This window comes from Lynx rufus, unplaced genomic scaffold, assembly GCF_022079265.1.
Source record: "Lynx rufus isolate CCGP_SWC_20201006 ecotype Redwood Valley unplaced genomic scaffold, mLynRuf1.p SCAF_8, whole genome shotgun sequence".
Lineage (NCBI taxonomy): Eukaryota > Metazoa > Chordata > Mammalia > Carnivora > Felidae > Lynx > Lynx rufus.
In genome coordinates, this window is record NW_025814896.1 from 68,219,645 (window position 1) to 68,237,832 (window position 18,188).

The following is an 18,188-nucleotide window of genomic DNA, read 5'->3' on the forward strand; positions in this document are numbered from 1 at the left end:
GGGGTGCCTGGGTGTCTCAGCCGGTTTAGCGTTGGACTTTGGCTCAGGTCATGATCTCACAGTTGGTGAGTTTGAGCCCCAAGTCAGGCTCTGCGCTGACAGCTCAGAGCCCACTTCAGATTCTCTGTCTCCCTCTCTCTCTGCCCCTCCCCTGCTTGTGTGCACTCTCTCTCTCTCTCTCTCTTTCTGTCTCAAAAATAAATAAGCATTAAAAAAAAAGCCATCCAGGTGGTTTTCATTGTTTGGCTACTCCTTTACTGTTTTAGACTCAAGTACTCAGGGTGAAAAGGCTCCTCACTTGATAGATGAAGAATCTTAAGAAAACTGAAATGATTTCCCTGAAACCACGTGGCAATTCAGTGGCAAATCTGGACTAGAACATAGGTCGCTTCGTTCCTGTGCTGTGTCCTTCACCAAACAAAGCACATCAGTGCTGTTTCTTTGGGGGTTTGTTGATACACTCTGCTACACAATCCTCTGGTTCTCTGGTGAAAACCCAGCCTTCTGATAGAACCATCAGTTTCTTGAGGGATGTGCTCACAGTCTTAAACTTCAAAGATGCTGCTCAAATTCTTGTTCCTCCATGGGACTACCTGAGTGGGTTTTCTTTCTTTCCCCTGTCCTCCTCAGCAAGAATGACTACTCAGTTTTTTTTTTTCTTGTACTGTTATTTGAGAATTTACCAGGTACCCTGTATGAATGTTTCCTCTGTTCCACCATTGAACACCCAGTCTCTGGTGGACTCTACCTTCATACTGTCTCTTGCTTCCAGCCTTTATTTCTTTCTCACTGCCACTTTTCTCAGGCATTCTTTTCTCCACCCCAGACTGTTCCATAGTGCTTGAGTTGGTTTCCTCTGAGCCTATCCTGGCTTTCCCCTAACTGGGCCAGATTAATCTTCCTGATAACTCCCACCATGTAACTCTTCTTTCACTTAATCTTCTATGCCTCCCCTTTGCCTGTCCATTATCTACAAATGCCTCAGCTCTGCATTCAGGCCCTGCAAATAAAGCCTCAAACTTCATTTGCCACCCACTATTCCTCTCACATAACCCATACACTAAACTTGTGCAGTTCAATCAGGCAGCCACCAGCCACAAGTGGCCATTGAGTGCTTGAAATACAGTTCGAATCAAGATGCACTGTACATGTACCATATACACCAGATGTTGAAGACTTGGCAAGAAGAAGGAATATAAAGTATCTCCTTAATAGCTTTTATGCTGATTAAATATTGAAATGATAATATTTTGTACAGTTGCATTAAATGAAACATTTTGTTAAAATTGTGCCATTTAAAAACTTTTTAAGTGTGGTTATTAGAAAATGAAAACTAGTCATGTGACTGGCATTATATTTTTACTGGACAGTGCCATCTGGATAAATCAGACTACTGTACTTCCTGAACTTGCCCCACCCTTTTCTGTCTTCATTCACACTTTCACATTCAGACACCATCTGGCACATATACCCTTCTCTGCAGGTCAAATTCTACCCTTGGTTAAAGGTCTCTTTCAGGTGCTATATACTTTATAGAACATGCCTTCATCACCAATTGCATATGCCTTCTCTTTAGAAGCAGCACAGTGGGACAGTGAAGAGTACAGACTCTGGAGCCGAAATGCCTGGGTTCAAATCATAGCACATCTATAAAATAATGACACTAACTACCCCAGGGATTTTTGAGACTGAATAAGGAAATGTTTATACAATTATAATACAGCATCTAGCACAAGATAAGAGCACAGTAAGTACTTATAATTCACTTAATGTGAAAGATTCAAGCTACCCGTGTTGCTTCTAGTGACAACTTTAACTTCCTTGTCAAGGGTAGAGGATTAGTGGGGGTGGGGTAGGGTGGGTTCAGTACTTTGAAATGGACTCTTCTATTTGTCATGGGTCACACTTTATAAAATATCTGTGACTTGTCCCTGACTCTTGACTCTTTGCTGATTATAGATAAGACACCTGAGAGGGATGGTAGGTATTCCTACATGGTACCTTTCTTTTGGGCTCAGGTATCTCTTACAGGTGTCACCTGATAGCCCTTTAAAAAAAATGATAAAGAACAACCTTCCATTAAATATTGCAAATCTAGGGGCCCCTGAATGGCTCAGTCGGTTGAGGGTCGAACTTCGGCTCAGGTCATGATCTCACAGTTCATGGGTTCGAGCCCTGCATTGGGCTCTGTGCTGACAGCTTGTTCTGAGCCTGGAGCCTGCTTTGGATTCTGTGTCTCCTTCTCTCTTTGCCCCTCCCCCGCTCACACTCTGTCTCTCTCTGTCTCTCACAAATAAATGTTTAGCAACTCTAGAGAGCCACCCTGCAGAGTTCTCATTTGCTCATTCAGTTGGAACCCTCCCATTGGAAAGTGCAACTTGAGAGACTCTCCTCCAAGACAGACTTTCCAGAGCACCTAAGAAGCTGTGAGGAATTTATGAATTATACTGTGAACCAAGATTTTCAAGAAGATTCCCTAGATAATGGATTTTCCAAGTCATTTGTGCAACAACTAAATTAAAAATATAAAGCCTCAGAGGAAAATGGTAAACACATCTAAGCCCTTACTCAAAACCCATTTAAAGTTTTCTAAAGACACAAGCAAAATAACCCAATCTTTACCCCCTAAACTGAATTCTTCTAGCAATAACATAACATGACAAGACTAACTCTGATAAATAAAACTACATGTTGAATTTTCCCCAGGGAATGTCTGCATTATCTGTAATGATTTCTCAAAAGTATTTTTTAGAAGCAGAGAATATTATGTTGTCAGGACAGTGACAATGCAGATATGCTTCAGGAAACTCTTCCATTACAAGCTCCTGTTCTAGACACTTAAAAACCTTTTTTTAAATGTTTATAATTTATTTTTGAGAGAGAGTGTGAGAGAGAGCATGCCCGAGCATGCACGAGTTGGGGAGAGGCAGAGAGAGACAGGGACACACAGAATCGGAAGCAGGCTCCAGGTGCTGAGCTGTCAGCACAGAACCCGATGTGGGGCTTGAACCCCCAAACCGTGAGATCATGACCTGAGCCAAAGTCGGCCCTTAACTGACTGAGCCACCCAGGCACCCCCAAAACTCTTTTTTTTTAAATGAGCCCATAAAAGCTGGTTGCAACTAAAATACTACATACTTCTAATTAATCTAAGGATGGATTTGAAGTGCCTGAAATTACTGGCATGTGTGCCTTCAATTTTTGCTAACTCCTCAGCTCTCTGGTGGACACCAATTTGTGTGGTTGCCTGGCTCAAAACTGCCCCCCCCCCCTTTTTGAAATGTTTATTTATTTTTGAGAGAGAGCTCAAGCAGGGGAGGGGCAGAGAGAGAGGGGAACAGAGGAGCTGAAGTGGGCTCTGCACTGACAGCAGCAAACTCATGAATTGTGAGATCATGACCTGAGCCGAAGTTGGATGCTCAACTGACGGAACCACTCAGGTGTCCCCACAGTGTCCCTTCTTTAGAGTCACCTCCTGGCTGGTTGCCTCTGGGTGGAGTGTCTCATTGACTGTGTCCCTATGCTCTTGCCTTAGGGGTGGGGCCTGAGGCAATCAGATTCTCTTTCTTAGGAATTTAACACTTGTCATAGGCAGGACTCCATGGAGCTGATTCACTGTAAAGGTGGAATCTTGGGAAAAGGGAACTGACCTCTTGCTGCTAAAATGCCACATTCTCTCTGGATCTTGCCCACATCCTTCTACCTCCTTGTTCTTCTATCATGATTAAATATGTCAGAGTTGATTTCTGGTGCTTACAAATGAGAAAAACCTTAATCAGAGTCCCACCTAAGATTTCCTGGGGGAAGTAATCCTGTTCCATTGGGATCCATAACATAGGGTGTGTGCTGATGGTCAGTGAGAGAGCTGAAGGCTCTTAATCGTGAGTCCCCAGTGGCCTAAGTTGGTGTCAAAGACCAGGACTGAGCTTTTGGGATGACCACGTTGGCCTGGCTGCCACTGTAGAGGTGGTCTTGCAGGTGGTACACTGCAAGGTGTAAAGATCTACAGCTCAAGTGATGCCTCCACTGAGGTTTCTTCATTACTCAGACTAGAAGGGATGGCTCCTTCTTCTGAACTCCTACAAGACTTTATCACCTTCTGCATTTCCCTGCAGTCATCCGAGAATTAGACCTCTCTCTCCCATGGCTGAAGACTGGGAGCTCTTGGAGGGCACGGGCGGTGTCTACGGATTCTACAAGTTGTCCTGTACATTTCAGAATGGAGTTCCTCAATGGCAAACAGGTTTGACCTGAGGGTTTTCTGTGTGTCAGCCTGAGGCTGAGGATGGGGAATGGGGAACAGAAAAGACCCAGAATAGGCTCAGACGCTTTAGCTGGAGAGACACGACTAATCCAGTGGAATGATAGAAAACAGCCTATAATCAGGTGTTAGGTGGCATGTTTGAAAGGCAGTTCAGCCTGGCCTGACACGACTAGCCTATCAGACTCCAGGCAATAATGAGCTCTGCTATTTTGGGATTCTAACTTATTCACCCTCCAAGTTGAGAAGAGCTAGTGGGTCATTTTCTCTAATTAACACCTCCCAGGAAGAAAACTATTCCATCAGGCCTGCCCCTTGGATGATAGGTAGTTTCTGTTCGACCTCATGCACCAGCTGTGGGTTTGTAGTCTTCTCTGTAGCATCAGATTGTTACAATCATACTTTGTAGTTATGTGGAACCTTTATTTCCCAGTACTTTTGGCTCTGCCATCTTGTGTATCTTCACCACAGTCAGCCCCACTCAGTCATGTCCCTTTTATAGACAGCACAGAGGTTTTATCCCTAGCATGAACCCACAGTGCAAATTAGGGAAAGGGGACCTTGTGCTAGAACTCAGGTCTGCCTGGTCTTTGTCCTGTTGATCAATTCACATAGTTTGAGGGCTGTGTTGGACCCTACCTTGTCATACCAGAGCAGCCACTACCCCTGTGGGCTCAGGAATGCTGTCTGCTGTTGCTCATGAGGTAGAATTAGGAACCCAGGAGTCACCTGATTTCATCAGAGTCAAGGAGAAATGTAACGGCAGCAGGGGAAAACAAAACAAACCCTTCATTCCGAAAGTTGAGTTTTACTTATAAATTGGACTTTTCTGAGTTTGGCTCAAGTGGCATTAAAGAGCTGTGGTTCATGACCACACAGAGGGCAGCTGTGTGTGGTTTTCTGGCTGGGAGGGGGTGTCATCTCCCTGTGCGGCAGAAGGTAGGAGTAAATGAGGACCATGTAGAGAAGCTGCTAGAAGCTACCCACTAAGTCAGAAAGCCCACCTGTCTGGTGGGTGGGATTATTTTAATTCCCCTCTTAAAAAATAGCTGGTGAGAAATTTGCTAAACTCTGCATTAAATATGATTTTTTGCACACCAAAGGGGAGCTGCCAGAACAGAATACATATGTTCCCATGGAGCCAGCCCCTTTGGGTCTGGAAGTGAGCAGCAGGGTCTCTCTCTATCACCATGACTCACGGGGCTTTAAAATCCCATCTGTAAGATCACAGTTATACATGGCCAAGACACCGTCTGGTGCAGCTACAATGAGAGATTACATTTTGGAAAAAAAAGCTTTTGTACCTCAGTTCAAGACATGGAAAATAAGCCAAACTGAGAGGCTTGGGAAGAAGATAGAGGGGGTGAAGGAGAAGAAATGGAGCCCTAAATTAATCGGACTTACTGCTTTTGAAATTAAAAAAAAAAAATAAGGCAGAAAAAAAACCTCAAGGAATTATTGCTTTCCAAGGGGGGAGCTGGGTCTGATGCCAGAGGAATTGGTGTGTGAACCTTTTTGGCTCTACATTTCCACTGAGATTTTGGGAACTCTGTTGCTTGCTTTTTTCGTGTCTTGCTAGGGGCCATCATTCACTGTCCCCAGAAGGATGATTTTTAAACTAATAAAATCTGGTCCTTGCAAAGCTTCCCCCAAGGAGTCTGTTTACAGGCACAGTCAGGTTTAAGAATTGCTTGCAGGTATAGCTGGGAATGCTGAGTCAGAACTGAGGTTCAAGATCAACCTCTATCTTGGGCCTTTGCTTTGGTTGGGTGTGTGGGAGAAGTGGCGTTGGGAGGTAGGACAAGAGCTTTATGAATTCTGAGACTGATTGATTGATTGATTTATTGGTTTATTGTCATCTGGCCCATCTGCAGGGAAGCTGAGGGCAGGGCCAAGCTGTTGTACCTTCAAGAACTTGGTAGGCTTCTCTATGTCCTGTGAACTCTTACCTTGTGCCCTGGACTGGGAACCCATGGGTCTCACTCCAGGCTCTCTGGGTGGTGGTTTCTCTCTTTGGTTTGTTTTAATGGATCCTGGGCTAAGGATGAATTTTTCTCTAATGAGTGAGTTAAAACAAACAAATAACAAAAACTAAAACAATTTGGATGGGACATACCAATATGGGTAAGCTTCCATTCTGGCTTCTCTGAAGCTGATATGTGTACTATGCCCGTTCAAAGGATAGACTGGGGGTCTGCAAAATCTGTAGCATAGATGCCGATTTAACACAACTCCCTCCGCTACCCATAGCACCTCCTCACCTCCCCATCCTCTAGGATGGAGATTTTTAAAATGACATTTAGATGCGGTACATCCCAACTAATACACATTTTTTTTTTTGCATTGGTTCATTGTTCCTATTCAGCTGTCTGCTCAGTTTGATATCATAGTAGTTCAAGAAACACTTTGACCATAATACCCATGAAATTTGGGGATTCCCCAGTTGAATAAGACCTCTTCAAGTGGTTCTCACTTTAGCACAGTGATTCAAAACCAAGGGTGGGGGGTGGATTTTGCTCCCATAGGAGCATTTGGCAAATGTCTAGAGTCATTTTTGGTGGTCATAATTTGGGAGGGCAGTGCTACTGGCATCTAGTGGGTGGAGGCCAGGGCTGCTGCTAAGCATCCCGTAGGGTACACGACAGCCCTCCACAACATGTAATTATTTCGCCCCAGGTGTCAAGTGTGCTGTGGTTGAGCTATCTGCTCTGGCCGAAGAGGTTTATTTTGAATAAATGGTTACCTTATGGCAGGGTATATGCAAAAATATAGGTCAGTACAGCGTATCAAATGATGTGTGTATGGGAGTGGGAGACACTGGGGAGAGCTTCATGGGGAAGTGACTCCAAGTCATGATTTTTATTGAATGCCTTTGTAATCAGCTGTCCAAGAATGATTCTGGTGGGAAATCTATCACTCAAGAATTATACACTGGGATTTTTTTTCTTTTTGCACAACCCTCTAGGTAATGTAAGTATTTCTGATGACTTGTATGTGTTCCCTTAAAAAAAAAATTTCCCCTAAAGCCTGGGAGCAGCTTCAACAAGGAAGGATCCATTCAACTTTATTCTTTTCTACCCAGCCAGGAATCTGAATCTATTCTAATCTGTGTTTCTTCCACCAAGACTCTTCTTCTTATCTTTCCTTAAAGGTTCAGCCCCATAACCATTTGCCCATGGTACCTTCCCTTACACATTTCAGTCCTTAGTAATTGCTCTGCGTCCTGAATTCCTAGACCCTTGTTGCCTCTTTCCCTGCCCACACTGGTCTCTTGCATGTGTTTCTACCTAGATTGTGGGTTTCTCAAGGACTGGGGCCATGCCCTCCTCCTGTTAATTCCTCTGCATCATTGAACACTGTCCTGGACTCTGATTTTCACTGAAGGTGGGAGAGGGAGAAGGACATTCAGGAACAATGTCAGGAGACTAATATCTTCCTGTAACACTGGATTGATAGATACAGCACATTTTATCTTTTCAAAGTCTCTGGCCTGTGTCTTATAATAAAGCTTAAAGTTTAATCTCTGTTCAGTAGGCACAACATGCAAAAAATAAATTCCCATTATTATTATTAGCATTTTCTTACTAACAGATTTTTTAGAAGCTGTTTCCATATCAAGAAGATCAACCTTTCTGTTGTCATAGAGACAAAGATCTTTATATAACCATGGGCAAGGTGAGAATTTTTTCCCCCTCTTCTTCCACTTGTCTGGAACTAATAAGACAAGGAAAAGGAAATGTTTTAAATCAATTTTTTTCTTTTACCTTTTTCCCCTCAATTAAAATGAGTGAGCATGTGGGAGGCTATTTTTTGTATCACATTTTAGTTTTTAAATACCTCAGTTTTTAATAAAACATGGAAAGTATAGAACGGTATGAATGATGGAACTGTGCCATTTTCAAAATGTGCAAACAGTGGGCTTGTCAATGACAAACAATTACACTCCATGTTCCTTTTTTTCCCCCTTGTTGAAACCAAATAGTGGACTTTACATGAAATCTTACAAGGCAGGACTACCAAGGCCTGGAATGATTAAAATGTAAATTAGCATCTACTGAGGGGCCAGTGATGAAGTCTAAAATGCTGTGCTGTACTTGTCTCCTCCAACCCCCAGAAACATGAGTGCTCCCCTTCTTTCTTCAGAGCCAGACCCTGTGCATGACTTCATGCAAGACCACATCTCTCTGGGTGCCTTATTTCATAATTTCAGCTCTCTCCTCTTTATGAACTCCTGATAATTTGTTATCCATAGCATTTTTTTTCTATCTTGTGATTAGTGTTTACCATTTCATTCATTCATCATCAAGAGGATTTCAGTATGATGCTGTTCACTTTTCCTGTCTTCTTCCTCAATGTTAAGTTATACCTTTATCCATTTGTCTTCTTCCCTAGGACTCAGAAGTATCCCTCTCCCTAGGATTAACCCTCCTTCTATGATCTGAGACTGACACTGTCCTCCCACCCTCACTGAGACCTTACCTCACCAAATATCATTCTTCCCCCTCCCTTATGTCTTCAGTCTGTCCTTCTCCATGGATTCCTTCCCTTATTCCTCTTTGAAGACAAAAACAAAACTTTTTCTCAATCCTGTATATTTTCCATATGTAGCAGAGTTTGGGGCTTTAATTTGATCATAGGTGCCTTTTGCAATAAATAGGTATTTTGTGTATGTATGTGTGTGAGGAGGCATATGGAGAGGGGAAGTATATGGCACAGGAAGTTTAAAACACACTTTTGCTTTCTACAAGATTATATCCTTCATGGAGAGCAATATCTTGGTTCTCAAACGTTTGCATGCACCAGACCACTTGGGGATCTTGTTAAAACACCAGCTGTTGCACTACATCCTCACAGCTTCTGATGCAGTAGATTGGGGATGGGGCCCAAGAGTATGCATGTCTAATATCCCAGGTGATGCTAACGCTGCTGGCCTAGGACCACACTTTGAGTAACACTGCCTTAAAGTGACTATCTTCCTATCCCTTCTTATGTATTTCTCTTGGCACATGGATGTTGAGGTCACCTTATTGTGCCCATAGGGTTCTCACCTAAAGGAGGAGGTCATCTCTCAATTAACTGATTCTCAGGAAGCCTTACCTTGTGAGGGTCAGCATGCTTGCCAACCTTACATGTCTAAATGTCTAGAAGATGCTCTTGGTGTGGATGCCAAGATAGTGCATGTGAAGGGAGGAAGTTGAGGATTCTCCAGAATCCCTCAGGGATGGCCAAAGGTGTCAGAGCCTGGACGACTAGCTCCTTTTTGGGAGTGGGACTAGCCAGCTTCAGCATGCTAGCATTTCTTCTATTGTGCTTGCCTCCCACCTCTACCCCCAAACCCCTAAAATCTTTTTGAGGGGTTCTAGGCTTCTCTAAACTGTGCTATGGGGCAGTGGGAGAATTTGTTTTGTTTTGTACTCTCCACTTCAGCTTTCTCCAGGGAAGAGGTAGTCTCCTGAGGCCAACATGGTTTGGCAGCAGGAATTGTTGAGAGAGCTCAGTGAAGAGCTGAATCTGAGAGGACCTGGGAATGTATATATGTATGTATGTGTATGTGTGTACATTTACATGTATGTGTGTGTGTGTGTGTGTGTGTATTTAGGAAAAGGTAATTTCCTAAATACAAAGACAAGCAAATATAAAAACACAATTAACAGATGAAGTCCTGTCTTTGCTACTCAATAGCAAAAGGGGACCATGGCCAAGTTATTCCATGTCTTTGGATCTCAGTTTCTTGAAATCTCTATGATAAGTACTGAGCGAGTGAGAAAGGCTGTTAGTGGCACCATCATTCATAAGAGCAAGAAGGGAGGTTTGTCAGGGAAGGACAAGGGCTGGGACTAGGAAGGCAGCTTCCATGAATCTGTTGATTGATTGAAACAAATTCTTTCAGCATGGTCCTCACCTTCAGGGAATTGAGCTGACAAGATAATTAATGGAAACTAATTAATATAAACCCCTCAGCCTTTAAACTGTATCTCTCAGCTGCAAACATTCCCTGTAGGCCACTAACTCTTTCAGGGGAGAGGCTCAGCCCCTCAGGAGGGAGGGGGGGATCCCTGACAGACTGTTTCAGCCCAAGAATGAGATTCCATCACTGCCAATGGTTAGGACATAACCCAAGCCTACTTTTATAGTACTCTTCTTTCCTTTTTTTCTTTTAACAAATTTATTGAGATATAATTTATATACTATAATATTCACCCATTTAAAGTATACAGTGTAATGGTTTTTAGTATGTCTAGGGAGGAGTTGTGCAATCATCACCACAATCTAATTTTAAATAATTTTTGTTACCCCCAGAAGCCACAGCCATTAGCAGTCACTGGGCCTTCACCCTTACCTGGCAGCTGTTAATCTGCTTTCTGTTGGTCTGGACATTTCATATAATAGAATCATATAATGTGTGGTACTTTTTCTAAATCGAAGAAAGGAGACAGGGGACACTCTGATACACTAGTACAGAAGGCCCCTCCTCTCTTTACCGCATCACTTCAGCAAACCTCTTCCTGCCCCTACTTGCTGATGTATGCAGTTCTTTTAACCTGCTTTGTAACCCGCTCTGTAAACGTGGAGGGCTGGGTGGCATGTGGGAGGCGTGACTAAGGCACACCTTGATCAGACCAGCAGATTGAAATGCAAGTACGTCTGAGAAAGGGTAGGGCCGTGACTCGTATGCCTACTAAGCGGTACACTAGGGAGGCGGCGGGCGAACCAGCAATCCCAGTCGAGTGACCAGGTCACCCCTTGCCGTAGGGCCTGACCACCCCATTCCTAGTGGAGCACAGGGTGTCAGAGGTCACAGTAACCTTCACCGACCTGGCTAGCACAAAGGTCAAGGCCACTTTCGACTTCCAAGCAGTGGCAGGGAGCAGGCCTTCCCTTGTGGCTTCTGGGCAATTCCACGCCCCTTGCCGCAGCCCCAGTGGGGGAAATCACAGCCCTGGGGCCGCCAGGGGCTGCAGGGGGTGCCAGCAGGAGGGGCCCTAACCCAAGGCGCGGCTTGGCACGGGATGGCAGAGACAGTCCCCAAGCTTTGCATTCTCATCACTCTAAAAGGTGGTGGAGTTTGACAGGGCGCAGCCTTTTTTTCCAAGCTTCCAGGTTAAAGGAGCCAAAGAGTAGGGAAGCAGAGTGGCCCGGAGCGAGGAGCGAGCGAGGGTCCCGTAGCGGGGCGCCGCGTACTCACAGTAGGGTGAGGCCGGCCCGTGGGCCGGGGCAGCGCAGGGCGCCGTCTGGCGGGCAGCTGCAGGGCTCGGGGCAGTGCGCCCGGGGAAGCGCCCGCGGCGGCAGCAGCAGCGGCAGCAACAGCGGCGCCAGCAGCGGCCGCAGCGCGTGGAACCCCCGCCCCATGGCTGGCGGAGCCTGAGCGCGGGCTGTTGCGGCTGGGCGGGTGCCCTGACCAGCCCCGGAGTGCCGCCCGCGCCCCTCTCCCCGCCCCTTGGCCTGCCCTCCCCCTTTTCCCGTGCCCGCCCGCCCTCCACTGCTGAGACTGTGCTCTGCCTCAACCTGGGGGTAGTGGCCTGCGACCCCATCCCCTCCTTTCCCTGCTGCTTTCCCTGCTCGGCCTTGTCCTCTACATCTGCGAATGGCCCAATTATAGGAAGTAGTGTGGTAATGGTGACTGCTTTGGACGAGGGGTAGGGAGCTCTGAGTCCTCACCCTGACTCTGCTAAAACGGAGTGTGAAGTTGGGTGAATGTTGTCACTTCCAGGAACCTCTCTTATTTCATCTGTGAAAGGGGCAGATGGATACTTTGCCCAGATGCTTCTTCCTTCTCAGCCCCAAATTGTTTTCCCTTCTCCCCCACCAGCTCTCTCCACACAAGTAATTTCTGACCTCTCAACTTACCAAGCAATTTCTTTGTATTTTTCTTGGTAGTAAGCACTTTCTTCCTTATAGTTATTTGAGCCCGTTCTATATCTATATATCCGCTATAGATTGTGACATCCTAGAGAACAAAATCCAGTTCAGATTTATTTGTCTGTTCCTGGCTTCTACATGTTAAGTCTCTAATGAAGATTTGTTGAATGAATGAAAATGCTATGATAATGTACAGTGACTGCCCCACGGAGAGGGCCCTTACAGGGTAGACCCTGTGACAGGTGCCCTCCCTCAAGTCATGTCTAAGCTTCACAACAAACTAGCAGGGTGTTTGCAACCAGAAAAATGATGTTATGTGACTTCCCCAAAGTCACACAGTTATTAAGTAGTGGCAACTTGTTTGAACTTAGGTCTATCACCCACTTTCTTTTACCAGTGCAAAAAATTACTGTATGATCTGCATACCAAGGATTTAGAAAGGAGACAATTTTACGGTTAACTATGGGAATGCATAATTTCCCTTATTTAATTTCATCATTAAAACACTCCCCCCTCCCCTGTCTCCACCCCCCCCCCCCCCCCCGTGCCCTGCCTTACAATGACTCTGTTTAGACTCTGGAAATCCTGGAAGTCTTTCTGGAAGAGGTGGACTTTGAGAGCCTGGAAAGTGTCTAAGACTCTAGAGACAGGAAAAGAAAGAACAGATATCCTTCTTTCTTGTTTGAAACCAGCTCTCAAGGTCAGATGTCTCAGTCACCAGTATGCAGTCTCCTGTGAGTTTTTGGCCCAAGGAAGGTAGATTTTTAAAAATTATTATTTAAAAAAAATTGGCTTTTTCCATGTTGTGCTAGATGGCACAAAAAACAAAGCTAATGTCTATAATACTGTCTTTCTTTTTTGGACCCCTCTCTCCAACTGCTTACTTGTTCTCTTCATACCTCTCTTTCATACTTCTGCATATGCTACCCATTTGCCTGGAATGATTTTCTCTTCCTTTTGCATATTCCATTAATGAAACCCCTGCTTGTCCTTTAAGACTTAGCTCAATGTCATTTTCACTGTAACACCTTCTTTGACACAACCTGAGTCTGTGCCCATGACACCTGATTCTATAGTATGTAATGTAACACATTGTAATGATATAGCTTTAGTTGTCCTTCCCCCTGTCTGTTGATCTTAGTATTGCTAGAACATGTCATAGATTCTAGCACCTAGTAGGTAGGTACTCAGTCGATATCTATTGAATAACAGAATGAAAAAATGAAACCCAAGTACAGACCTATAGCATATGTTTAGTAAATCATCTGAGAAGTGCTTAAACAGCCTTGCTTGATTTATTCTCAACCACACTGGATCAGTCTGGACAGGTATCAGGTGATTACTCATGACTACTTTGGGGTCTCATCTTCTCTCCTCTTTTAATTTATCAGATTTTGGTAGGGAAGTTGGAATACCACCAGGTTTTTTCAAACCTTTCTACCATGTAGCTTGAATTACAGGAGAGAAGGAATGAATAACTCAAGGTGACTCAGTGGTATTTATTTTAAATCTTACATCTTATGTGGCTTTTTTTTTTTTTTTTTTTACTTCAAAGCATATCTGCTATGTAAAAAGAATGGTTGCTTCCACTCACCCCTGAAGAACCATTTGATTTTGTGCTTGGGTATCGTTGGGGCCTGGGCCATCAGGACATCTGGATTTTTTTTTTTTTTTTCTGTTCTGTCATTGACAGTGTGATTTGGTCTTCAGTTTCTTCATCTGAGAGGGTGTTGGAGTGCACAATCCCCAAGGCTCTTCTAGCTTTATTTATTACAAAAAAATTTTTTTAATGTTTACTTATTTTTGGGAGAGAGACAGCATGAGCGGGGGAGGGACAGGGAAAGGGAGATCCAGAATCCGAGATAGGCTCCAGGCTCTGAGCTGTCAGCACAGAGCCTGACGCGGGGCTTGAACTCCCAAACCACAAGATCATGACCTGAGCTGAAGCCGGATGCCTAACCGACTGAGCCACCCAGGCACCCCAAGTCTCTTCTAGCTTTAAAATGCCAAGGACTTTGTGGACAGCTCCTACTGTATTAGTGGTGGATGGAGTCAGATTGTGTATATTGACTTCTTATTGCTTGTCTTGGATTGGAGATAAAGGCCTGTTTATGAACAGGGGAAGTTGTTCATTTCAAAGAAAACTCACAACCTTAATGAGTTTTCATAAAATTTTTCTGTGATTAATTTCAGTTGGATTTTAATTATGTCAGTTCTTGTAATGTACCTATTTTTTTTTTTAATTTTTTTTTTCAACGTTTATTTATTTTTGGGACAGAGAGAGACAGGGCATGAACGGGGGAGGGGCAGAGAGAGAGGGAGACACAGAACCGGAAACAGGCTCCGGGCTCTGAGCCATCAGCCCAGAGCCCGACGCGGGGCTCGAGCTCCCGGACCGCGAGATCGTGACCTGGCTGAAGTCGGACGCTTAACCGACTGCGCCACCCAGGCGCCCCAATAATGTACCTATTTTAACAAAATTACATTGAATTGTTCATCATAATCACAAAAGTTTGTTACAATGGAATTGGCCTATCCTACTCATTAATATGTGACTAATTTAGAGTAGATTTGTTAAGTTTATTTATTCTGAGAGAGAGAGAGAAAGAGAGAGAATATCCCAAGCATGGAGCCTGTGAGATCATGAACTGAGTCGAAATCAAGAGTTGGACACTTAACTGACCAAGCCACCCAGGCACCCCAGAGTATATATTTTTAAATCTGAAGGAATTCTGTGTACTATAACTATGCTTATAGTTACTTCTGTTATAGAACTTCAAAAAAGCATGGCCCATGAGGATTGCTATTATATTTTACTGACAAACTAGAGTTCATGGAATTCATAAGAAGTTTATCCTTAGAGCTACAGAAGAATCTGACAGCACAACTAGGAATCCTAAAAATAACTCTCCAAAATTCTGGAACAGGGCTTCTTACATTTTAGGGTGCAGAAGTATCATTTGGGAAATTTTAAAAACAAAGACTCCTGGAACATCCTCCCTAGAGAGATTCTGATTTGGTTGGAATGGAGAGGGGCCCAGGAGTCTGTCTGCATTTTAACAAGATTCCCGCCGTGTAATTCTGATTCATAAGGTACCCAGAGCATAATTGGTGAAACGCTAAAGTAGCAATTTTAGAATTAAATTTGCCTTAGGAAGACAAAGCTCCAGAATCCTTACTGAGGACTCTGAGAGAAGCCTAAGAATTTGGTGCATTGCTAAAGAAACCTGGTGTATGTAAGCACATGCATACAAATAGTGGTAGTAGTAGAGTGTGTGTGTGTGTGTGTGTGTGTGTGTGTGTGTGAACGAGTGTGTGTAACATTGCTCAACTGGTTGTAATGCCGAGGCGCTTTTTTTTTAAGTTTATTTATTTTGAGAGCGAGAGCGAGAGAGAGAGCACAAGCAGGGAAGGGGGCAGAGAAAGAGGGAGAGAGAGAGAATACCAAGCAAGCTCTGAGATCAACAGAGCCTGATGTGGGGCTTGGTCCCATGACTGTGAGATCATGAACCAAACAGAAATCAAGAGTTGGATGTGTAACTGACTGAGCCCCCCAGGCATCCCCAGATGTGTTTTTTTTAAGTAGCTATCAGTTTATTTTAATTTTTAAATTTAAATTTATTTTAATTTTGGGGGGAGGGGGTGAGCAATTTCACAAGATTATGGATCCTGTTTTTATGCCTGACTAGATCAGAACTCAGTAACACTTGATGTCATACTAAGACATTGGAGTTGGAGGAAGTGGACAAAATAATAAAAAAACCTCAAGTGGAATAGGCAAGATTTTCTGGTTCTTGAACATATGTCCTGTTAGTAAGTACCATAACAGATACTTGTTCCTCTTAAAAGCAGTAGTTTTACCTTTCCCTCAGAAGAAAAGGTGAATGTAGGGCAGAGGGAAAAAAAATGTGTAAGAAAAGAAAAATACAGTTACGCCTGTGAGCTTCTCACCTTACCACCTGGAACAAAACAAAACAGAACAGAAGAAAAAAGGTGATCCCTGAAAGTTACACTCAGAAATTTTGTGCAACCCACCTTGTAGTTTGCTTGGAAATTTCGTCTTCCATTTCATTGCTTACATGGTGTGGAATCAGAGATGTGATTGGATGTGCCACCACCAGTGTGGCCTTAGGGGGAACTAACTAGAAGCTGCAGGCTGATGGGGGCCCGGGCCCTGGCCCTGAGGGTAGGTCTGGGAATGGTAGGTGAGACGTTCCTTGGGCATGAGACTCCTCTAAGGCTGACCCGCAGAGAGGGTTAGAGAAGGGGCTTGGCCCTTTTGGTCATCATGTGACTGGAAGTGATGTGAATGAATTGGGGGCTGCTGTCCTCCTTGTCTCATGAAAAAAATGCCTCTCTGACAGTGGCCAAAGCTACAGGGAGAAAAATGGAGATGAGAGACCTATGTGGGCAAATAGTCTTAGGCCAGCTCCTCCCCTGGACTTACCAAGTAATGAGCCCACACTTCCCTCTTTTGCTGAATCAAGTTCATTGGAGTTGAGCCTCTTACCTGCAACCCAAACATCTAATCTCTACTCTGTCTACTATCTCTGACCTTTCTTTGACTCGCTACTTCCCCCACCCACTCTCAGGAAAGAAATGGGGCTTTTCTGTTCTTACCTCCGTCATAGGACTCGTCACAAGCAAAGTGAATTTTTCTCCATTGCATTGACAGTACCTATCACTGTGCTTCTGGGAATGGGCTGGAGGCAGGAGTGAATGAACAAATGAATGAATGCTGAATGAGTGCACAAAGAGGTAGTGGCATAGAGCCACGTTATTCTTCTTTTTAGAGAAGCTGCACTTCACTAAATAATTCACCAAGCATTTTCTTTCCATTTTAGAGAAGGCCTCCTAGTAAACTTGTGACCTTGGTATAGAAATCAAATTTCAAGCTAAAATATTAGGTAGAGCCAACAGAAGGAAGGAGAGAAAACTTTCTGAAATGATGCAATAAATCAACAAGGAAACAGGATTTGAATTTTAAAAAATGGATGTAGAATTTATCAAAATGTATACACCACAGGATACTGGTTGCCTGCCATGCTCATTGGCAGTATTTAGGGAAAAGGTGTCCAAACTGAAGAAATTTGGAAAAAATTGGGTTAAAAAAGTTAAAGTTTTTTACTAGACAGTTTCTGAGAACTTTTAACATGTATTCTGAAGCTCTAAGAGGCTGTAGTATAGAACGGGGACAGATGTTTCTTCAGGACACACTTTGAGAATACTGACTTGGGAATCCATGTTGAGAAAAAGGATTTATTCACAAATTTTCAGGTGTCTGACTTTATGGCAAAGAACCGCCTCACTGAACTGGAAGGATATAATGTGTGGATTTAGTAGTGAGAGGAGAGATTGCCTGGATCCATCTTCTTCTCCCTCCATCTTTTTTTTTTTTTTTTTTTTAATGCTTATCCAGTTTTGGGAGAGAGAGACAGACAGAGAGTGTGTGTGTGTGTGTGTGTGTGTGAGAGAGAGAGAGAGAGAGAGTGAGCAGGAGGGGCAGAGAGGGAGAGAGGGAGAGAGAGAAAGAGAAGGAGACACAGAATCCGAAGCAGGCTCCAGGCTCTGAGCTGTCAGCACAGAGCCCCATGAGAAGCTCAAACCCATGAACCCATGAGATCATGACCTGAGTGGAAGTCTGACACTTAACCGACTGAGCCACCCAGGTGCCCCTCTCCCTCCATCTTTCAATGCGGATATTCAGGGTTTATAAATCCCAGTGTTATCAGTATATCTCTGTAGGTTAAATATTACCCTGTCTGTTTTTAAAAATGAAAATAAAGCACAGGGTGGGAGCACATTGATTCGATTATATCTTCATCTGACTCATTATATCTTCATTCGATTATATACTTGCAGAATAGTTTCTGAAGGCCCGAGGTGGTGTGAAGACGCTGGGTGTGTAGAGCTTAGGTGCACCTCACTGAGGGCAGGGAGTGTCTGCAGGAAGCTTCCTCCCATCAGACCTATGCCAGGATCAGGACCTTGGATTTGCTCTCAGATGCATCCAGAACAGAGTCTGGAGGCTGGGGAGTGAAGGAAACCTCCAGGCTTCTTTGTGTGG

General features: G+C 44.0%; 1 protein-coding gene across 1 annotated transcript in view; it reads right to left on the reverse strand.

Annotated features, from left to right (window-relative positions):
* LHCGR (luteinizing hormone/choriogonadotropin receptor) overlaps positions 1 to 11,611 on the reverse strand; it is a 54,358-nt gene extending 42,747 nt beyond the window's left edge. Inside the window, exon 1 of the mRNA XM_047069571.1 lies at positions 11,448 to 11,611. Within this exon, the coding sequence (XP_046925527.1) occupies positions 11,448 to 11,611 (164 nt within the window). The remainder of the gene's footprint in view (positions 1 to 11,447) is intronic.
* Between the last annotated feature and the right edge of the window lie 6,577 nt (positions 11,612 to 18,188).